Source organism: Pteronotus mesoamericanus, unplaced genomic scaffold, assembly GCF_021234165.1.
Source record: "Pteronotus mesoamericanus isolate MK-2021 breed Mesoamerican mustached bat unplaced genomic scaffold, CSHL_Meso_final contig_20, whole genome shotgun sequence".
NCBI classification, from domain to species: Eukaryota; Metazoa; Chordata; class Mammalia; order Chiroptera; family Mormoopidae; genus Pteronotus; species Pteronotus mesoamericanus.
This window is the reverse complement of record NW_026555085.1, coordinates 64,510,347-64,533,880: the sequence shown is the minus strand read 5'-3', so window position 1 is coordinate 64,533,880 and position 23,534 is coordinate 64,510,347. Positions and strand designations below refer to the sequence as shown.

At 45.6% G+C, this 23,534-nt stretch overlaps 1 protein-coding gene across 2 annotated transcripts; it reads left to right on the top strand.

Annotated features, from left to right (window-relative positions):
* Nucleotides 1–1,020: 1,020 nt before the first annotated feature.
* DDO (D-aspartate oxidase) lies at nt 1,021–23,297 on the top strand. Of its 2 annotated transcripts, XM_054569828.1 has the most exons (5): nt 1,021–1,092; nt 2,779–2,954; nt 7,115–7,223; nt 10,439–10,615; nt 20,865–23,297. In XM_054569828.1, exons 2-5 carry the CDS (start codon nt 2,783–2,785, stop codon nt 21,430–21,432), a joined length of 1,026 nt encoding a protein of 341 aa, XP_054425803.1. In that variant the 5' UTR covers nt 1,021–1,092; nt 2,779–2,782; the 3' UTR covers nt 21,433–23,297. The 2 variants fall into 2 exon arrangements, with proteins under 2 accessions (XP_054425803.1, XP_054425804.1); XM_054569829.1 differs by lacking the exons at nt 1,021–1,092; nt 7,115–7,223 and having other exon boundaries at nt 2,913–2,954; nt 10,446–10,615.
* Nucleotides 23,298–23,534: the final 237 nt, after the last annotated feature.

The window sequence follows — 23,534 nt, the reverse complement described above, 5'->3', positions numbered from 1 at the left end:
TGCTCAATAAAATATACCTACTACCTTACAAAGAATGTTACATATCTCAACTCAGCAGGTATTACAACAACTTATAAGAGATATCTTACTTCATTCCCAATTTTCAAATGGAGAAACTGAAATTTAGAAGTTAGATGACTTGCTCAAGGTAAAACAGATCTTCTGCAGCACCTAAGTACACCTAAGTAGGTGCTTTGGTGAAGACCTCAAGCCTCGGGATGGCACTTAGACTGGGCTTTGCCATTTAAGAGCCCTTGGGCCCTTCCTTATTCTCTTGGAGCCCCAGTTTACTCATCTGTAGAATGGGGATAACAATAGTACCTCCCTCACAGGGTGGTTGCATTAATGGTGTCATTCGTGTATCTAGCAAATGGTGAAGGCAATATTATTATCATTATTTTGATACATCAAACTGCTTCCCTAGTAAACAAACTTGTTGACTGTACAGTATCTGCCACACACTCAGCAAGTATTTGAGTATGAAGACTAAAGAATCATTTGGTTTTTATCTTAGATTACCGCCTAAATAATTTTTCTAACTGCAATCAGGTCATCAGTTAAGTGATCAACACCATTATCCTGCCCTCATGCCTCTCATCCCGCTCCCCCAACGCAGCTGACCCAGCAAAGCCTTGCACCGACTGAGAGGGCAGCTAACTCTGGGCAGCCAAACGGGAAAACCAGGGTTCGCTGCTGGCAGGAACTTGCTGGGACTTGGACAGGTTCACTCGCTGTTTTCCATGCCTACAAATCAGCTGGAGAAATCCCAGGCTGGTGGCTAGATGAAGGATTTGTAAACTAGACAGAGAAGAGCTGCTAAGGGTAGACCCACTTGCAGGGTTTGGCAGAACCACAGCTGCACAATTTAAAGATGAGGTCAGTGGCTCCTTTCTCCAGGGAAATAAGTGACAGAGACACAGGCGGGTGGACCAATGGAGAGTAAGATTAAGGGGAGTGTCCTTAATAACTGCCCCAATGGGAGGCAGTTTTGCTTTCTCTCTGTTTCTCAGGGCACTAGCCCAGCCACTCACTGGGAAAACAAGTGTCGGTGCCAGAGCTTCTGCGAGTTCCAGGCCGCTTCTGCAGAGACAGGTACCGGAATCCTCCGGCCCGGCCCGTGGCTCAGGGGCGCTGCTAGAGTTCTCGGGGAGTTTGGGGCGGGGGAGTTGCCTCAGTGGGATCAGGTGTCAGTGGTTCACAGGCTGCTGGATCAGGCTGAACCCCCCTTGCTGATTCACATTTCTTCTTCCTGGCAGCTGGTCACTCTCAGCCACAGTTACTTTCCTTCTCAACTTAATTTATGACAACTATTTTGAGAAAGTTCTTGGGCAGGGAGGCCAGTGTGAAAGAGGAAAACCGGTAAGGGGTTAGGTGGCTGCTTCCTGCCTCTGGGGCAAGGGGCAGGGTGCCCTCCTCAAGCTCTGCCCCTCGCCCTGGGGCCCTGCCTTCTCCTCCCTCTGCCCTGGCAATCCTGCTCCCTCGGAGTGAGCCGCCCATTGGGGAGCAGTCAGGGTAACTAATGGCCGAGGAAACGCTATGCTGCTTGAGAAATAGAAATAACACGCAGTTAGCCTCACTGCAGGACTGTAAAGTATCGGAGCCCTTCCGAGCCCAGGAGACCACTGACAGCTCACAGCAGAGGGGACGGCCCCACCTCCTCCTAAGGAAAGGTGAATTTTGCGGCCCTTATTTGTGCCACGTGACCCAGGCCCTGGCTACTGCTGATTGGACAGAGAAGGGCAACTATGCCAAGGGCACATGTACAGGCTGGTTTAGCCCAATGAGGCGGCCCGGCCCTAGAACACTGATAGAGCTGGCAATGACAAGCTGGGCTAATTGCATTTTCTCTCTCTGGAGTTTCAATCTGAGCCCTACAGCAAACGTTAGACAGAGAGCCGGAACAGAGATGGGAGGACCAGCAGGAGAGCCTCGGTGGACAGGGAAGCTGACGGGGGAGCAGGCCTGGGGGCGAGGGCGTGGGAGTTGTGGAGCCCTCCTCAACCCTCTCGTTCCCACGCTGGACTCTGGGCTCAGGCTCCCGCTCAGCTCAGGCCGCTGCATTTCCCTACGGACTCTCAGAAAGAGCCCTGTTTATGAGACAGACTCAGTGGGTCTCTCTTATTTACCACCCATAGAAACTAAAAGAATTCATGTGGCCTGGGTTACAGATGAGGGAGTCCAGACAAGGAGACTGTGGGTCACTCCCCAGGTGACAGGTGGCCTGCTCTCAGCAGGCAGGGTTTCAGCATAGCCTTGGGGTGAGGGTGGGAATGTGAGGGTGGGAAAGCAGTGGCAAGTCAGCGAAGGCAGCTGGGAGAGTTGGTCCCCAGTTAGAGTGAGGAGCAGGAGAGGAGATGCTGAGGTTCAGTCGCTCAAGCTTTCTGTTAAATGTTGTTGCATTTGCTGCTTGTTCCTACCGTGCTTACTCACTAGCCTTCCCTAGGTCTTGCCTGCAGGGAAAGTGGTTTAGGAAAGGGGGCGGAATGAGTAGAAATCTCCCCCAAAATGCAAACCTACTTACCTGTCGTGTGTTTAAAGGTGACTCCAAGCTGGGTTTGCACTTATGTCTAAAGCTCCATTGAGACCTCATTGCCCACATGCCCATGCTTAACAGAGAGAGCTCACAGGGAGATCTCCTTATCCCACAAGAACAGCCAACAGGAAAGGTCTTATTCTGAGAGGCTATGGGCCTCAGGAAAGAACTCTTAGGGCCAAAGTTTGCACTAGATGGAACCATCGCTAACACAAGGCTTATGGCCGCACCTTCTCTCCTCACAGGCCCATGGATACGGTCCGGGTTGCCGTGGTGGGCGCAGGTGTGATGGGACTCTCCACGGCTCTCTGCATTTCCGAACTGGTCCCACGATGCTCCATCACGGTCATTTCAGACAGGTTCTCTCCTGATACCACAAGTGACGTGGCAGCCGGAATACTTATTCCCCACACATACCCGGGTGAGAGGGATTTTTGCTCCTTTGTCAGACATGGTAGGCACCAGGTAGAATGATGTTAGTGGACTTCTGTTGGCAAAGACAGCTGGGTGTGCATGTAATGTGAACTTTGAACATCTTATTGGTCCATCCTTTAGGAAAAGCTCAGTTATGCTGTAAGACAAAAACAACCTTCAAGTCTTAGCTGCTTAAGAAATAAATGGTTATTTCTTGCTCACAGTCTATGTTATATGTTGATTGAACATCAGCAAGGGACCAGCAGGAACCTAAGCTGATGAAGCAGCTGCTGTCTTGAATGTCATCGGTATCTATACCCAGAGGGAGGGAACTCAGGGGTCTCACCTCCACAATTAAATGCTCTGGCCAGGAAATGACTGTTGTCACTTGTGATGACAGCTCATTGGCCAGCTATACTCACGTGCTCTCAAGCATTAGGAGGAGGCCAGGAAGCACAATTCTGTAAGACTTTGAGAAGACGGATGGCCAGAATGTCTGGCGAACAGTGCTAACAACTACCACAAGTGGGAACTCTAAGTCTTTCCACTGATACTAGTAATGATCAAATCAGAATCCACCTGTATGTAATGGGATTAAGATCCTCACTTCTAAACCAGTATAAAAACTATCAGTCAATGTGTGTTCAGGCCTAAAGATGCATTGATTTTTAAAAACATGTCCATGTATCCTTTCCATTCAGGGTTTCCCACATGAAATGGGAGAAAAGAAATAGCATTAAATAAAAAACAAAACCACTTTGCAGCCAATTTTATATTCACTCTTTCCACCTTCTCTTTTCCCCTGTTCTTTTTCCCTTTAATTTTAGTTTTTATTTCTTTATCAAAGTTAAACATGCAGATAGTTTAAACAATTAAGTGGTTACAAGATTTATTAAAAAATAGCCATCTGTCCAATGAATATTGCCCTGACTATTTAACCTGGAAACTCACGTTCTTCAGTTCCAGAAGCAGCCTTTGAATTACTCAGTTGTTGAATTCTGCCTCTTGACGTCTCTGTCTTGCTTTCTGGAGCTGCTATCGTGCTAGGTCTCCAGGACAGTCCTCCAATTCTCTTAGCTTCCCCTCCCCGCTCCTGTTTCTATCTCTTTCTCTTTTAGTTTACTTTCTGGGGATTTTTCTCAATTTTGTCTTTAACCTTGCTGTTGAATTTTTAATTTCAACTATAGCATTTTTAACTTTACAAAGTTCTTTTTTGTTTTCCGAATTTTCCTGTGGTAAGGCATCCTTTTTGTGTGTGTTCTATAGTTGCAACATCTTTTCTTACGTTTCCAAAGATACTAACAATAGCTTAACAAGTTTCTTCTTCCTGCAAAATTTCTGTTGTCCCAAGTTGTGCTGGATGTTCTCATTTTTCAGGCTGCAGGTTTGCCGTGGCCAGGGGTCATCTTCACTTGTCTGCTGACAGTTAAGAGTGAGACCCTGAATAGCCAATGGGAACTTTTAAGCGCTTTTAGGGCTTGCTGCCTTGGGCCTCACTGGAGTGAGGTGGCAGGGATGTTTAGTTGGGGAGCCTGTGGCATCATTATGTTTAAGTCTTTCTTCTTGGACCAGTCCTGTTCCTCAGAGAAGAGGCTTCTAGCCTCCTGGCTGGGGAGGGTGACGCCTGGGCTGGCCACATTCTAGAAGGCAGAGGAAGAAGGCTGGGGGCCTAGCATCTGGTTTGCACGTGTTTCCTTACCTCTCCTGTTTTCAGTATGGTATCCCTGTCTTCACCTGTGCTTGCTCTTTCCCAGCCCAGGAACCACTGTTTCACCTAATGGAGAATAAACCCGTATTTTGGCAGGGTGGGAAGGGAAGGCAGTGACCTTGGCGTTGCAGGTCCAGAAACTTGACTTCCTCAACACCGGTGATGCTGATGCGTCTTCTGGGTGCTGCCTGGCAGGGAGCAAGCACAGACACCAAGTGTCTGTGCTTGCACAGTGCGAGTTCACCGTGGGTGCCTTTCCTGTACCAGAATTCTGTGCCCCCTTTCCAGAAGCCCCCGTGCTTGTGCCAGGCCCAAGGGAGTGGCCAGAAGGTAACCGGATAGTCAGGGAGTCGTCTCCAAAGGAGGCTCACTTGAGAGTTCACCCAGGCTACCACGGCCCAGGCTCGCACTCTGGCCAGGTGGGGCCCTGCCTCAGGGTCTCTCTCTGGCGTTGCTGGAGAACGACTCTGGCCTTCTCTCTGGACTTCTTTTAGACCAGGCCCAGGGGTAAATATCCTCTGAGCTCATGAGTGTCATCACCATACGGGGACCATACCGGTCTTACAGGGTCATGTGAGAATAAAATGAGTTCGTGTAGGTAAAACAGTCAGAACAGTGCCTGGACATAATAAGCACTATATCTGTATTTGCTATTGCTACTGCTGCCACTCCAGCTACAGTTTCCTTGTAGCAGCATTTGAACATGAATTAGGTCACCGGGCTTCCTCTACCCACTGTTGACCTGGAATCGCTTGTTCTTTTAGGATCATTTCCACAGCATGTGGATCTCAGCCACTGTTTTGCTTGTAAGGTTTGGGGTGGGAACAGCGGAATGCATTTCAGTACAGCACCATGCACTGGCTGGGATTGCTGGGGTCTAATGCTTAGAGGTCTAATTTCATTTTCCTTGCAGCTTACTATTTATTTCTTCCTTATTTCTACACCGGTGGCCCAGTCTGCAATTTTGGAATGCAGTGTTAGTTCACATGGCACATGTTTAAAGACAGCAGAGATCCACTCCTAGAGAACTGTTTATGGGCTCTGTGACAAGTTTTAAATCCTGCTACCGAAATGCCCTCATTGATCTGGGGGCTTTGTTGGGGGAGCAGGATGATTCCAGGGGCCTGTTCACCTCCACTGTGAACTCCAGGGACATCCCTCCAAGCAGAGCTGAGGCAGCGCCCTCTCTGCGCCAGTTCCCTCGTCTCCTCTGTGGCTGTCCCCGTAGCAGCCCCTCAGAATTACTGCTCCCTGGTCTCTGGCCTGACCCTGGACTTTCTCTCATGATCCTTCCACAGGAGTCAGAGGGCCAAATACTTGACCCATAATTGGATTTCTCTGTACCTGCATTGGACGCTATTATTGTGTGTGTGTGTGTGTGTGTGTGTGTTTAAAGGTTTTATTTATTTATTCTGAGAGAGAGGGGAAGGGAGGGAGAAAGATAGGGAAACATCAATGTGTGGTTGTCTCTCATGTGTTCCCTACAGGGGACCTGGCCCGCAACCCAGGCATGTGCCCTGACTGGGAATCAAACCTGCAACCCTTTGGATTGCCAGCCAGCACTCAGTCCGCTGAGCCACACCAGCCAGGGTTGGACACTTTAACTTTGGGGCTTGAACCCTGACACTTATTTCCTCCCTACCTGGCCTGGCATCCTTTCGGAAGCTGCATCTGGGTCGCATCTCTGGTGCTCTGGCAGGGAAGCCTGGGAAAAGGGAGCACTGATCCCTAGTACTCGGACAGGGAGGTGGTGCCCCGTGTGGTCCCTGCAAGTCCCTGCTGACCTGAGGTGCTACTCCATGAGTCCACAGAGTGGCGGGGTGGGAGGTAATGGCAGCCCTGGCTGGGGTTGCAGGGAGCCTTTCAAGGGGAGCTAACGTCGTAATACAGGCCTTGTTTCCTTGTAGCAGGAGGGTGAGCTCCCTGGGCTTCCCGTGGATGTGTACTCTGTTCTCTGTCCTCGTGGACCTGGGCCCCACACACAGATCTTGCCTTGTCATCCCTCATGTTTTCAGTCTCCAGGAAAGTGGTCCTGTGTTCTTTCTCCCATTGTTTTAACTGTGTGGCCAGCTGGATGCTTTAGCCATGTTTATCTATAGCAAATACAGATACAGCAGCCAAGTGGCCTCAGCCACTTCTGCTCAGGTTGGTTATGGACCCTTCAAGGACCTCTGGAATGTATGTGGGACCCAAGTCCACCTGCCAGCTGGCTCACCTGTTAGATTTTGCCCTGATTGGTTGGTTTCCCCCGTGTGGGTTAATCATACAAACAGATGCTGACAACATAGGTCAATATTCAAAACTTTCATTGTGGATATATCCTCCGCAGTGTGGTACTTTATCTAAACATTCCTCCTTGCCTCTTTACTGTTTCCCCCAGTTTCTAGAAAGGAGCTTATCTGAACAAGGCCATTATCTTTTTCCTTTCTGTTCCACTTTGCTTTTCTCCATGATTATAGACACACCCATTCACAAGCAGAAGCAGTGGTTTAGAGAGACCTTTGATCACCTATTTGCAATTGCCAATTCTGCAGAAGCTGGACAGGCTGGTGTTCATCTGCTATCTGGGTAAGAGAGGAAAGCTGAAGTTATTTTAGAATTTCAAATGATCTGAACAGACTGTAGAGTGCAACATGAATTATTATTGAGAGTCTGCTCTGAGCCGAGTGCTGACCTAGATATGGGAGGATTTAGAAGAACATTTTAGGCTTCACTCCAAGGAACTCAAGAAAGACAAATTATAGTATTAGACATTTTAATAATAAACGACCATTCCAGTTTCTCATCACAAATACTATTTTGAGTTTCCTCAGGGATTACGCACTGATTTGTGATTACGGCTACAAAAATATGTCAGGTAAGCAGTGATGGAGGATTATGTGAGGACCATGTGGCTGATGGAACATGAACAGGCGGGACATTGGGATGGGTGCAGAGCCCCAAAATACAGGGACAGCTTACATATTTAGTATCCTTAAAGAGTGCTATATTCCAAAAATGTAAATTTTGTAGGTCACTAAAGTTACCTTTTGAAGTGCCACTTGAGAAAAAAATATTTCTGAAATGGTTGGCACACTCCCATTTGATTCTTCATATCCAATTTCAGGAGACACTCGGTTAAACAAAGAGTTTTCAAATAAATCCCATGTAACATTGCTAACACAAACTAGTACTTAAAATGTGATGCTATCTTTCAATATGATCTTAAATTGAGATGTCGAACTGCTTTCTTTCAATTTATGACATAACTAATATGTCATCCGGGTTATCCTGTGTTATGACACAGCTATGCCCTGCAGTTTTCAGAAGATTAGAGGGATGTTACCTTTTGTTAAATGCTTAGCTCCCCTGCACCTTTTGTGCTATTTCTAAAACAAAAATAAAACAAAAAAAAAGTGCCCTCTCTCCTCTTTTGAGGTCAGGCTGTGTGCTGATGTTTTCTGCTGGTGAACACACCTGCCTCAGGCAGGTTTCTATTCCTTTCCGTGTCTTGCCCTCCCTTACCTCCACCACCACCAAATGATGCTGACATCACTAATTCCCCGCAATCTTTGTCCAAAGACGCAACTTTCACTTCTCTACATTGCAAAGATCAACTGACACTGTAACTGTCTCCAAAGCCAGCTGATGAGCCACAGAGAAAAATGATTTTCATTAATATATGGCCACACTTTGTTTTTGTCTAAAACCAACATCATCCAGTCTAATTCACGAACTTTGGCTCTAAGAAATTTTTTTAAAAAATAGCTATGTTTAAAATTCAAATATCCTTTCAAGAGTAAGACTTTGCCACCATTGAGGATATTAAAAAGAATATCTTTTAAGCTATTCTACAAAAAGAGTTATTTATTTCCTTCACATGAATTATTTTTACTCCATTGGTTTCCAAAAAGGATGTGGATCCATCAAGCATAGACAAAGGCATTATGTCCTTTGCATCTTTGGCCTAAGTATTTATAGCCTTATTCTTCTGTTCTTTTCTTCAAAACAATTATTTAGCATTCATCAGTATCAGGTACTGTCCTAGGTATCAGGAATATAGAAATGAGTAGTTCAGTACATCCTGCTTGGCATATAGTAGATTCTCAATAAATATGCATGGAGTGAATTTGTAAGAAAGACTGACATGATTCTGCCGTCATATAGCTCATGGTCTGTGGGTAATGTCCTAAAACTACTGAGTTACACATGACACGTGCATTACCGAGGGAAAAGTGCAGGGTGCTATGGAAGCATTTATCTGGAGAATAAACTTGCTCTAGGATTTTATGAGACACCACCAGGAAAAGAAGTGATGTTTCAGTGAAGACCGTTCAGATGTGGGTAGGCTAGTCTGGTGATGTGTAGAGGGGAAGGGGCAGAGACAGAGTCTAGGACAGAGGAGGCAGCATTCTGGGTAGAGGAGACAGCACGTGCACACACCCATGTCCGGGGGCACTGTGGCGTTTTGGAAGGATTAATAAATTCCAGCGTAATGGGAAGCCGTTGAAGGGTTTTACCCAGTGAAGTAATTGACCATATTTATATTTCAAAAACATTCTGTCTGTAGCGTGGAGAACAGATTTGTGGAAAGAGAGGTGATGGTGGGAAAGATTAGCTGTTGATATTGGGGATAAGGGGTAGATAAATGTGAGAAATGCCGAAGAGGAGATTTTGCTGGGGCCTGGTGGTTGAAGGCCTGCAGGGGATGAGAGAGGAGAGAGAGTCAAGGATGATTTTTAGGTTTCTGGCACCTGGGTGGATGGGGTCCCCTTTTCTGAGTTCGACAGAGGGGCAGTGGAAGTATGCGCTTGGGGGTTAATGTATGAGACATGGAGGTAGACATCCCGTGGGGAGTAGGCAGTGCCGGTCTGGATCTGGATTTGGAGCTCACAAGAAAGGAGTGGGCCGGAGATGTGGCGTTCCGAGTGTCCGGCATGTAGATGATGGTGAAGATGTGGGCGAGGGCGGTCTAGCCCAGGGAGAGCGTGCAGAATGAGTCCGCAAACGGGCCCAGTGTAGAGCCCTGCGGCGAGCGTTTCCACCTTCCACGGGAACCGCTTTGAATTAATGGCTTAATTATGAATTACTTAAATTCCGATACATTAATATCACAACATCAGCAACCATGTACAGCACTCACATGATTTTCCTGGCTATTTTAGAGTAACCATGATTTATAACATTTATTCCTGTTGATGAAAACAACCCAACACTCATAAATTCAAACATATGCCTTGTGGCTATTGGGAGGACTGTTAGAGCCTCATCCACCCCAACCATGACCTAACAGGAACAGGGCCCCTGACAACTCTTGGCTTTTCTTTTCAAGAGCTAAATGGTTGACCTACGACTTAAGTCATAATTGGCACCCTGGCCTTCGGCACCCCCACCAAAGCTCATTCCAGTTTAGATATTTTGTTCAGAATTGAGGCCAGACTTTAAACTTCTGATGGTTTGCTTATAATTTATATAAAGCATTATGCAAAACAGAAGAACCTTTCCTCAAATACCATAGTCATAAGTAAGTAAGAAAATCTAGGCCAGAGTTTTTTTGGAAAACAGAGAATTAAATTCAATCTTTAAAAGATACTACTTTTTAAATGTTTTACTCCCCACAACCATGAACATTTTGTATTTAGCTACTGAGTTATCTGAACCCAAGAGAATGGAAGAATAGATCTTTTTCTCTTTATGTGTATAGGGAGCATGATTTTTCAGGGCTTTAGAGAATATCACATGGGTTAACAAAAATGTGATAATTCACAAAATATCAGGAAATTTATTCACCTAATATGTTTGAGCTGGCAGATATTCCGGAGCATTCCTACTAAAGAGGTGCCATTCTGGGCTGACGTGGTTCTGGGATTTCGAAAGATGACTGAGGCTGAGCTGAAGAAGTTTCCGGAATATGTGTTTGGTCAGGCGTTTACCACCCTGAAATGTGAAGGTTCTGCCTACCTCCCATGGTTGGAGAAAAGGTCAGTTTAAATAGCTCTTTGCTGCTTCCTTCACCGGGCATAGCCATAAATAACTTCACTGCTATTCATAAAATATATACTGAAAATTCTCTGTGGTCCCTCAAGGTTCTTGCATTGTGTCTTGTTGCTCACGAGTGGCTAGGGCATTGTATGTAAACAGTTGGAAGACAGTGTTTGAGCCACAGGAGTGAGTCACATCATTTTGGTGGTGACACGTCTGTCTTCTACCTCTGGTGTGCACCTTGATGCACAGTTTGGTCCCCATGCTGCCAAACCACACACCTGTAAACGCTACTTACTGAAATGGTATCTTAGTTTCCTCGTCTGTAAAATGGGTAAGTTTGGAAAATATGCTTTCAGCTATAAAATTAGATGCTTTACTCTAGTTCTTTGAATGAGAGAATCCTATGCTTAGTATAAGTTATTTTTGAGTATTTTTTTCTCCTTAGTGAGAAAATGTTTATAGCTTCATTACTTTCTTTTGTTATAAATAAGAACTCAAAACTAAGGGCTTGCCTAAATTCTGTAACTGCATCCTCACCAAGCTGAGCCTCAAATACCTTGAACTTGCATTTTGGCTTGGTTCTCAGGACTTCCTATTTCCAGTTAGTTAGGAAACATAGCTAGAGCACCTTTATTCGAACAACATCAAATAAATCTCTCTAAAAGTTAAGTCAAGAAATTGCAGGCAGGTTGGAGGTTGTGAAACATTGGCTTTTTCAATTTCTAAATTGTATTTTTGGTGAATGAATAGCAACAATGTGGATTATTGTATAATGTTAGAAAAGTCACTTGAGGTAATTGGGCAATAATGATTGGGCCCTAGATATAAGATATAAAATAATTGACTCAAGTAATTCATTAATTCCACAATTCATTGTTGAACACCTGTATATACCTGGCACTGTGCTAGAAACTAGTCAGAAAGAAAGATAAATTATGACCTTTTTTTTAAAGGAATTTATAGTCTATTGGGATGATGGCTTGTATGTATCCATGTGTGTTTATATTAATTAATAATTACAGTAACACATATGGTGAAGGGTAAGTACAGGTTTATGAGAGCTGAATGGGAGAACAGAGGAGGAAACCTAAGTGCACTGAACACATGTCAGGAGAATCGTGATATATTTTTGTAGTTTTCTAAGTGCTCTTTTCACTTTTACCTCTGGATAATTTATATTGGACATTTTACTTTTGTAAGTTCCAGGTTCATAAAACCCACATTTTTGTGCTTTTGTGTGTTAAGTTTGTACCTGAATCATCAGTTAACAAACGGACATTTCGAACTGTCACACGATAGCATTGCTCATCTGCCAACATTCAAGTTTTGGCAGCATCCCTGTCTTTCCTGAGTGGCAGTATTGTGCAGTGTTGCATTTTTGTCCTTATGTTATAAAAATGAGTGTAAAAAAATTGCAAGTGCTAATGTTAGTGACTCAGGGTTGAGGTGTCATGTACTTAATCTTAAATTCAGATAAGGAAATCATTAGGCATGCCTACAGTAGCAGAGCTGTACTGTCAATATGCTGCATCATTTTAAAATTATGATAAAAAACAAAATGGAAGACCATGTACAAAGTACTGGGTATAAAAGGTGAGGTATCATTGGAGAGTTTTATTAAAATTTTTAGCGATCTTTATGACCCCAAAGTCTATTGTTTGGCTTCTTCCTATTGTACTTTTGGCTCCCTGTTCTGGAAAGTCTATAAAAAACTGGCTGGGGCCCTGTGGTCTCTGGCAGAGTGGGAAGAGGCGGGCAAGGAAACACCCCCAGAGTGTTTGTTCCCATCACAGAGACTGGCCAAGGGCTGGCCAAGGGCTTCTCTGTGTGGGGCTGGCTGGCGGCTGGATCAGGGGTGGTCAGGGAAACGGAGATAAGGAAAGTGAATGAAATTTTGTAAATCCTTTATCCAGGTCCCAAACATTTGTTTTCTCTCTCTCTCTCTCTCCACCCCCCCCCTTCCCCTTTATACATATTTTTTCTGGAACCATTAAAGAGTAAGTTGCAGGCACGATACCCCATTATTCCTAAGTATTGTCATGTGTATTTTCTAAGAACAAGGACATTCTCTTGCATAAATACAGTACTATGATAAAACCCAGGTATTGATAGTGATACAATACTATAATCTATGGACCTTACTCATATTTTGCCAATTGTCCCAATAATGTCTTTTTATAGCTATATGTGCATATTTCTGGTCCATGACCCAATCCGTGGTCACACACCACACATTGCATTTAGTTGTCATGTCTCTTTAGTCTGTGGTCTACCTTTGTCTTTTATGACTTGTGCAGTTGGAAAGGTCATGCAATAGCACAGATCAGTTGTTTTATAGAATGGCCCTCAACTGGGGTTTGCCTGATTTTTCCTCACGATTATATTGAAGTTATGAATTTTTGGTGGGACATCACGGGGTAATGTCGAATTCTTACTGCATCATATCAGGAAATGCAGTTTGTTATCTTCTGGTAACGTTAACTTTGATCACCTGGTCTTTCCATGTGAAGTTGCTACTTCTTTCTTTTGCAATTACTAAGTGCTTTGTCAGATTATACCTTGAGAGTATGTAAGTATCCTGTTCCTTGTCTAAATTTCACTTACTAGTTTTAGCACCTGTTGATTCTTTTTGCCTGAATCATTAATATAATGCTTGCCAAGTGATAATTTTCTAACTCTTTCCACATTTAGTTTGCTTTCTACTCTACAAAAATAGAACTTTTTCTTGTCTTATATTTATTTATTCAAGTATTTATTTATATCACTATGGACTCATGGATTCCTATTTTATTTAGTAGATTTACTCTATTACTTTTATTATTTATTTTGATGTTCAAATTGTCCAAGATTTGGCCAATGGGAGCCCCTTTGAGTTGCTCCTGTGTGTTTTTGACATGTCTGCATCTTTTTTTAAAAGCTTTTTCTTACTTATAGGCACATCAAGATTCCACACACCCAAAATTTGAGAAGAAAAGAATTTCCGTTTTATGACCATATCCTTCCATCTTTTTCCTTAATGGAAACCGGAAGTGATATCACAGTTTAAATTTATGTATTCAGTGCATAAATAAAGTGCCTTTTCTCCTCCCTTCCCTTTCTTTCCCTCTGTCCCCTGAAGTTTCCCTCTGTTGCGGTTTTGTGTGTGTAGCTAGAGAACACACCCAAGAGCAGGCGGTCCTGTCTCTACCTTATCCAGCCCGGGACATGAATAAAAACAGAAGCCCACATGAGAATGTGTAAATATTTAAAAGTTCTCAATCAAGCTAATGAACCATTAAATAAGAAATAATTTATCCTTTTACCTTAACAAATATGCTTTACAGTCACCTGAAGGCCAGGTTTACGTTTAGATTCTTGGATTCCCAGGAGTGCTGCACCTGAAAACGGCAGCAAGGGGCCTCGGGTGCATGCCAGGGGGTACCCTAGCCCATACACTCAAGCTCCAGCTCTACTCTCTCCTGAAAATAGCTCTCACTTGGCCATCCCTTGGGCTCAGGTGTGCATACAGTGGCATGGTCTGTCCCTCAGAGAAGACGATGCAGGTCCTGGAAGTGGGGAGGGAATGGGGACTCCGGGTCCCCAGCTCACTGGCTGGAAATGAAGGGGAGGTTCAGCCCACCTACTCATTCCTCATGCACGGCTGGCGAAGGGCAAGTGTAGGGTCCTCCAGGTGGCCCAGAGGAAGGACGGCCCAGCTCAGGTGAGCCAGGGTGGGTTCTGAGTCCGGGGAATAACAGGGTTTTTTCTACTCTTTCACTGAAGCATTGACTATTCAATATAGACAGAAGACTTAAACAGAAATTTTCCCTGGGAGAGAGGGCACATTGCTTTCATTTTGTCTTAAGTGACAAGTAGTAGATAAGATCGTTGGAAGATGGGGAGTTTTGATGGGGCAGAGAGAAAGCGTGTAGGCCCAGGACACCTGGAGATGGGGCAGATGGGGTGTCATGTGAGAGAGGGTGGAGGCAGGGATGCCAGCGTCACCCCGCTGTGCCTGTGTCCCCTCTTCGGAGGAGTTTGCCTGGGGCAGTGAGAAGCTTCTCCCTGGGGAGGGGGGCTTGTCCCCATGCTGGACAGGGAGTGACGGTCAGTCCCCAGCATGACCGCAGTCTCAGCAGTCTTCTGCCATTCTTGCTGAGAATGAATGTTTTGGCTCTGGGACCCTCCTCAACCATTTTCACACAAAACAAATAACAGAGGAGCCTCAGACAACATGGTTTTGAAGTGCATCGGTCCATTTACACACAGTTTTTTTTCCTGCATATCCCCAAGTTTTGCATCTGTGGATCGAATGAAACACGGATGCGAAAGGCCAATTCTGTGTGATATTCTGTGCCATTTTATATAAAGGATTGGAGCACCCACGGATTTGGGGGTCTGCTGGGGGCCCCGGAACCAATTCTCCATGGATACTGAGAGACTAGAGTTAAGGTTTGAGGAGTCAAAAGTTATTTTTGACTATATGGGGGTCAACGCCCTTTTTAACCCTTGCCTTGTTCAAGTTTCAACTATATTGTTGCCTGCTTGCTTCTAAAGTATCACTTTCTAGAAAACAGGCCCCTTATTTCCATAATAACCTTATTTGCAGGCCTAATCTCTAATTGTAGGACAAAGGTCTGGGGAAAATCCTGCTACCCTCTCCATAGGTGAAAGCCTGCTGCCAGCGTTTCACGGTACTTACAACAGCGCCCAGTGAGCGGGACTTCGCGCCAGTGGCAGCCGCCTCCTGGCCGCGACACCAGCGGGCCTGGTGAGCAGCAAGCTAGGGTCCGTGCCTTGGACACGCTGCTTGCAGTCTGTTTTTAGGTGACAGAGTCAGGGAGGGGAGGCCTGAGAGGGTGTTCTTATCCCCAGAGTCTTGGGGGCAGGTGGCTTTTTTAGTTCATTTGTTTGAGATACACATCCAATCCACCATGACGGTGGGCTGGGCCAAGAAATTCTAGCCACCCGCCCCACCCCCTGCGAGCACCCCCAGGGTCCCTGATCCCTCATGCCTTCCCCTCCCCACCCCCCACCGCAATCTGATATGCGGCCAGCATGGAAAACTTGCAGAGGCCTCCTCTGTGGAGTTTGGCTGTCCCCCTCCCTTCAGAGTCGGGCATCTGGTGAGAGAGCCAAGGTGAAGAAGGGAGAGAGCCACAAGCCCCTTTCCCCTTGAAGGAGGCTCTGTGGGGCGAGGACTCCTCTAAACCCCAGGCAAACCTTTCAGGACAAGGATTTAGGCCAGGTGGGCGGCAGGGCAGCCTCCTGGTGAGGGTGTGGGACCCCCGGGGCTTCCTCTGTGGGCTGCCACCACCGGAAGCCACACAGTTCCTGCTTGTTCCTCACATCCAGGCCTGTTTTGTTGCCTCCTGCATCCCTTCCACACAATGTGAAAGTTCAGCCTGCAGAGTTTGGACTCAAAAACAGGCATTTCGCTCAGCAAGCCAGAACATTTTTTTTTTAAAGTTTTTAACCACAAGTTAGATCTTTATCAGTTTTCAAAGAACAGAAGGGATCATCTCCCTCTCAAAATACATGTCTCCAGTAAAATCCATAACAAACAAACAAAAACCCTGAGGTTTAATCAGCCATGCAGAGCATGTTTTATGTCTTCGGCTAGTGGAGTCCTGTTTTGCTGCTCTCTACTTGCCCCTTCCAGGAAATGAATCATAGAGGCAAAAGGTCAGCTGAGTCTGTCTCCTTGCCAGGCATCCTACTAAATAAATCATCCCAGCCAGACTAGGATTGTCCTACCTTTGACGACATCCAGAAAGCTGGGTGTCCCATTTCTGTACCGGGGGTCCCTGTAACTTAAGTGCATTGCTTACTTTTCAAGAGTCCGTGCCTTATTCTATGGCCCCGATCAGGCCCGCCCGGACCACAGCACTGAGCACATGGGGCTGCACTGGTCTAGCGAGTGCCCTGCTACTTCCCTTGGGAGAGTCCTCTGCCTCCCTTCCCCTCCGGCTTCTGTTCTCCCCCTTGGCCCGACTCTCAGCAGTTGGGTGTCTGTGAAAGAAACTCCTGGAGTTCCCTCAGCAGTTGCACTGAATCGCAGATTCTACATCAGGAATGTGACAGGTTGTCCCTGCCTTATAAATGTCTGACTTGCAAAGCTCCCTCCCTGGGCGCAGCTCCCCTCTGCTCCCCCGCACTCCACACATGACATGCCTGCTAGAGCACAGCTTTCCTTTCCCAGCATCTTTAGGGATCCCCCCACTTCATCACCTGCCCCCAGCCCCTAACCAGCGGGGCAACGGGCAAAAGATGGTCCCAGACCCACGTCTAATGTGAGCTCTGCCCTTTCTCCCTGGCTATGCAAGGATGAAGTAGGAGGGGACAAGCCAAGAGGCTGGAAAATGATGGTGGTTTGTTTTTTTTCCTGATGACAGCAACACGGTTTAGTAGGGAATAGATGGAAGCTGTGGAGGGTCTGCGAGAGCCTCGGGGGCTTCCGTGGCTCTGGGGTTTCCACTGGGGCTTCTCTAGCTACGCTAACGCTAAGGTAGCGGCAGAGGTGAGCTTGTTCCCTACGGGTGCGGGTGCGTGGCTGTTCTCTGCCCTGCCGGTCAAAACCCCGGGGCCTCATCCACATGCCCTTCCCAAAGACACCAGAGGCTGCTCCGTGCCTGAACAGGGCTTACAGTGATTCCTACCTGTCTGTGGAGCAGCCAAGGCAGGGATGGAGACTCTGGGAAGTGGAAAAGAGAATGCATTTGATTTTATCAGCATATGCATTGGAAGAGAGCGAGTGAGGAATAGGGGCATCAGATGAGAAAATATTTTTAGGGCAAAATTAGACTGTATATCAAATGCAAGAAGTTCTTTTACCTAGATTCCCCAAATCTTAAACTTATCATATATGTTTATCCTTTTGTCTTTAAATGTACATCTTTTTCTAAACTATTTGAGAGTAAGCTGTAGATATAATGCCCTGTTATCCCAAATAATGAATATGTATTTCTCAAACCCAACACATTCTCTTATAACCAAGGTCAAGTAATCAGAATAAGGGCATTAAATCAACATGGGCACATTTCTGAAATCTAAGACCTTTACTCCGATTTTTCCAATTGAGTCAATAACATGCTTCATAGCAGAAGAAAATCCAGAATCATGTGTTGCAAAATAATAATAAAAATATTTTTAATGAATACATATATTCATTAGAAGCAAGTGACTACCCGCATTCAAAGGGATGGGAATTAAGCTGCAGCCTTGAAGGGCAAAGTTTCAAAGAATTTTTGGATATATTTTTAAAACACCATCACCGGTCCTCTAAGTACAAATTGTTTACATTCCTACACATGCAAAATATTCTTATGTATACTTTTAACTATCATGAGCTATTTTAGGTATAGCTCCATTAGGTGTCTATGCTATGCTATGAAGAAACTAGGCTATGAAGAAACAGTGCATTTTTTTTTTCCTGTGAAGCAATATGTATAGTACTGTGTGCCAACTGAGATTTTTTAATTAATTTCCGTTTTCCCCCTCATTTTCAGACAGATAGCCTGACCGCTGTTGAGGTGTCATGCTTCAAGCTTGAAGCAAGGATGAAGTTTTGTAACTGACTGCATGTATTAATACATACATAATACAGAACATGTCTGGAGCCGGCCCTCCCCTCTGGTCCTTGACCGCCGTCCTCTCTGGCTGTCTTTGTATCCCTCCATTTACTTAGCAATGGCTTTCTAGCTCTTCACTCTTTCTTTCTTCTCCAGGTTATCCTCAGATAGTGACTCCAAACTCAGTGCTGGTTTTGTTTTTCATCTTCACCAACTTTAAACTCTGGATCCCGCCTCAGCAGCCACAGGCCCCGGGCTCTGTGCAGAGGTCAGGGACTGTCCCAGCTCTGGCCCCCGGGCTCCGGTCCTGCACAGGCCTGCGTCTCGCCCGCTCTCTTACAATCAGTCTTCGTAGGCTCTGGCCCTCCCCTTCTAACAGAGAGGGTTCCTGCAGTCTAAGGAGCCAGAGGGGGAATGGACGCTGTACCACCACCTCCTTCCTCCACCCTCCTTGGCCTAGACACAGATTTGCCACAGGCGATCTGGTCTATGGAGAAGCATCTGGCCTTCACACAGCCGATATTGTGACTTCTCACCCCAAAGTGGCCTTAAATCCTTGGAAGAGAGTTTCCTTTTATTTGCATAACTCAGAAACCTATTTGGATAATATTCCCAAAATAAAGGTACAAGCTGTTAAAATGTTAACAGAGGAGTGTTAAAATGTCTATCTTTGGCAAGATGGGAAATGCTTAGGAAATTTAAATGACAAAAAGAATCTTCTTCTCAGTTTCTACTTCATAGATTTCAAAAATGATTAAGGTCTAAGTGTCAGTGGCAAATTCCAGGTACATGCGGGTGGATTCCAGGCGGTCCCCTGGCTCTGCTGCACCCCTCGCTCCATCCCTGCTCGGCCAACTCCCTTCCTGCCCTGGCCTCCCGCTCCAAGGTCCTGCCTCCTTCCTGCAGCCCCCTGCCTGGTGCTGCTGGCAGGCAGCCCCATCCCTTTGTACTGGAGCTCACCAGCGACCTGCCTGTCACCTGCACTTCTCCTCCATGGGCCCCACACCTGAACCCCCATGCACACGTTTAGTGCTGCCCAGGGTTCCTCTCTCAGCAGCAGGGGCTGTGGCAAAGGGTGGCAGGTGGGGTGCAGGAATCGCCTCTAGTCCCAAAAGAAGGGAAGGGAAAAAGGGACTCTCCCTTGGTCCTGGGAGGTGCACAATGTGTGTGTGTGTGTGTGTGTGTGTGTGTGTGTGTGTGTGTAAACAAGGGAACCCCCAGGCAGTGGAAGGAAGGGCAGTGAAGATAATCATTCCCCCTGTTTATGGGTCCCGCTGATGTGGTCCACCCGATGGTTGGCTTTTACTCTTGGTAAAAAGGGACACTTTTGGGTTTCAGGGTGATGATCAGAGGACACCGGGGTGGGCATAGTGAGCATAGCTTGGGTCCAGCCGTCCCCCATTTCCTCACCGGTAGTTGGGGCAATGGTATTATTCTCCTGGTCCAGGGTGAGGTCTTGCTCAGTTGCAGGAAGCCCCAAGAACAAAATCATCAAGCTTTTATCCCCCCAACCTTGTCACTCAAAACCGCCAGAATAACCACTCCATTTGGTCATAAAGACAGCTTTGTAGATGCCTGGTCACCTAATTTAACATCCAGCTTCCAGGTACTTTCCTCCTACATTTTTGCACTATCTTAATGCGTAGGCCATGGGATATACGATAATGACTGAGTATCACTGCATGGTCATAAAGCAGGGGGCTGGTCCCTGGAAACATTCCATCAGTTTCCTCCTGGGGTCAGAGACCTGGGAGGGCCCCAGCACAGCAAGCCTGACAGGGCTTTCCAACAACCCGCCTGCTGCGGTAATTGAAGAAGGGTCCAGGTAAAGGGCGGACTTTCATCAATAGCTCAAGCAGCAAGGTGCCCTCGAAATGGAAAAGGACATTGATATTTATTGAATTTTTACATAATTGTCATTAAAAATAAAACCCTGTGAACTCAGCACTCTTGTCCCTAGGCTATATAGTTGAGGAAATAATTTCAGCGAGTTTAAGTCATTTGCTCAAATTCCAAGACTGGTAAATTCCCTTATTTTGCTGAATTAGAAGGATAATTCTGAGTTCTAACTGGGATGACTAGAACACAGAACATAATGCTTAAATATTAGTCTCTCATGTTAACATCGCTCTGGTAGACATAAGCGGAGGGACACGTAGCTCCTGTACCAACCATCTAGTTAGGGAGACCAGGCTAATACAAAGAAACATGCAAGAGTTAACATTATGAGACAAAAAGTCCAAAGCAGTTAATTAAGGTGCTAAATAAATGACATAAAAAAAGAAATACATGGGTATTTAAAATACCAGATTAACTTCGTATTTATTTAGCATCTAAAATGATATAAAACTCCTACTAAACACAAAGTCCGGGGGCCGGTACGGGGGAGCGCAAAAGTACGTGCACAGTTGTTCTTATGGAAAATAATACAATTAATAAATAATAATGCAAGAATAAATTCTGTGTTTTGTGTACTCACAACTGACAACCTGCTTTTACCCCACCCTGCTTATAATTTCCCTGGCTTTGAATTTTTGAAATAGGTTTTTATTTAGGTTCAGCTTTAGCAATCCCCAGTTTCCAAGGATGTGAAGCAGTCGATAGCTAGAATTTGACCCCCTTGGGCACTTCCTGTTAAGAGGTGGAGCAGGAAGCTGCTGCTAAAGCTCACCTCCTGGTCTCTTGTTCTCCCCAGGGTGAAAGAAAGCGGGGGCCTGATACTCACCCAGCGAATAGAAGACCTGTGGGAGCTCCACCCATCCTTCGACGTTGTGGTCAACTGTTCAGGCCTTGGAAGCAGACAGCTTGCGGGAGATTTGAAGGTTTTCCCTGTGAGGGGCCAACTACTCAAAGTGCAGGCTCCCTGGGTGAAGCATTTTATCCGAGATGGGAGTGGGCTGACTTATATTTACCCTGGTGCATCCAACGTAACCTTGGGTGGGAGTAGGCAAAAGGGAGACTGGAATCTGTCCGCGGATGCAGAAATTAGCAGAGATATTCTTTCCCGATGCTGTGCTCTGGAGCCCTCCCTCCGGGGAGCCTGGGACATACGGGAGAAGGTGGGCTTGAGGCCCTACAGGGCAGGCGTTCGGCTGCAGACAGAGCTTCTAGCCCGGGATGGCCGGAGGCTGCCTGTGGTCCACCACTATGGCCATGGGAGCGGGGGCTTCTCTGTGCACTGGGGCGCTGCTCTGGAGGCTGCCCAGCTGCTGAGTGAGTGTGTTCAAGCCCTCAGGACCCCCCCTCTCAAGTCAAGGCTATAAGTGACATGAAATGAGAGCAAATAGTCCAGGAGGCTATTGATCAAAATATAATTTCATATCAAAATTAGAAATGATACAATGTGTATGAGTAGATTTAGGACCAGCCCTAATCTAATGTGATACTAACCTGGTACTAGACTTACATCTAGTACTAATCACATGGGACATAAAGCTCTATTTTTGTTAAAAATGGAGATTTTGATTAAAAAAGGTTACTTTTAGATCTGGTGTCCAAGGACCTATGCTAATTTACACGGATTCTGGAAGCTTTTGGGATTTTGACAGTTTGGCTCATAAATCCACAGGGGGAGATAATGTATGGAAATCAGGGAACTCACTGTCAGTTACCGAGCTGCCTGTGATGCTCACAGGCTACAGTCGAATGAACATTATAATCCCTGTAAATAAAATTACAGAGCGATCATGCCATACAAGTTTATTACATTTAATGGAAGACAAAGCACGACTCCTGCCAAAAGAATTCCCAGTATTCCTGGTAGAAGACACAGAGGGAGCTACCTGTGGACTTGACCTCAACTCAATAGCTGTCTGGGGTCAACAGTCCTCTGAGGGTCACACTTGGCATTGGCTCGGTGTATGGCTGGCTGTGCCGAAGCATTTTTGAAGATTGAAGAGCATGTGCAGCCAAAGAGCTAATTTGCTAATTAAGCTGGAACAATCATTCTGAATGAAAAATAACCAGAGTTTTCTGCAAGTTGTTAAAAAGTACTGTGGAGGAGGGGGAATGCATCTCATGATAAAATGAGTTGGGGGATTGCTGAGTTAAATATATCTACCCTGTTTCTTGACTTGGGCCTACTTAGAACCTTTTATCCAATTCATGTGTATTGTGAATCTTCCAGAGGGTTTTGGCTTGAGTGAATGGTAAAGGAGGTGCTATTTATTGAAATAAAGATGGTTTAGAGGAAAAGAGGTAATTTTAAATTTAATTTTAATTTTTTGGGGGGATATGGCATATGTTTTAGAGATGAATTCTATTTTAGATATTCTGATGGAGATGTGGGGTTGACAATACGGGAAAGAGAAAGCCCCTAGGACAGCTCTATTTTTACTGTTTTGTTCATTGAGCTTTTGCATCTAATTTTGTTCAGAGAGAAAATTCTGCTGGGAGAGGGAAAAAAAGGCGGGGGACTGGGTGAGGGGGGGCGAGAAACATTCGAGTGTGGGTTTTTTTATAGATTTCCACCAGGGGGCGGTATTGTATCAAATTCAGATAAATTGGTAAATTTGAAAATTTAGAAATGACTAGAAATAGAAACTGGATACTAGGTGTGTTGAGTGAATCTGTGATTCCTTCGAGTTCATATGCCCCAAATGCCTATTGTTCTAAATTCTGGGTAAAGCAGTTGACAAATAAATGTACAAGCTTAGTTTGAAAGTGCACACAGACACACTACATGCACTCTTATTACCTGAAATCTGTCAGAAATAACATGTTATGATAAAACATTTTAAATCTGGGAAATACATTTTTAATGGTAAAAATAAAAATGAAGAATGCTGCTCAGAATAGGTAATCTTTCAATCAGTTTCATGGTGGTTTGAAGTGTTTTGAATTTGTCGCTTTGGTCCACAATTTCGTTCTATGCCGCTGCCTTTTTCGTATTGTGTAGGCAGGCTCACACTCTGTGGCACTATCTACATGCTACTCTCAGAGTTCGGTTTCACCGTGCGTTTCACATTTCTGATGCCCACCGTTATGAGACTGAACGATCGGAGGCTTCTGGAGAAAGCAGTCGTGGCTGGAGCCCTGTTTAACTTTCACCGATGGCTCAGTGTTGGCTCCCAGTGTCTCAACGGTTTGGGTCAGTCGCTGCCAAGCCAGGCTGCGCCTCAGAATCACTTGGGAAGTTTTGGGAAAATATTGATGCCCAGCCCTGTTTTGGTGGGTGGGGCCATCGTATCAGTATTTGCTCAAAATCGTCCATGGGGTTCTAATCGACATCCAGGGCTGAGAATCCCTGAGTGCTGTTTCTTGTCTCCTCGCAGGGCCCCACTGCTACCACAGCCACTGGCCTTTCCATCCTTTCTCGCCCTCTTGGGACATTGTTTCGGGGATGTGCTCACATCAGCAGAGATGT

Bases quoted from the DNA above. Each gene is read 5' to 3' on its own strand.
- DDO (XM_054569828.1), top strand. From the start codon at position 2,783: ATGGATACGGTCCGGGTTGCCGTGGTGGGCGCAGGTGTGATGGGACTC. The intron at 2,955-7,114 runs GTGAGAGGGATT...CCATGATTATAG, and splicing joins TATTCCCCACACATACCCGG to ACACACCCATTCACAAGCAG. The intron at 7,224-10,438 runs GTAAGAGAGGAA...AATATGTTTGAG, and splicing joins GGTGTTCATCTGCTATCTGG to CTGGCAGATATTCCGGAGCA.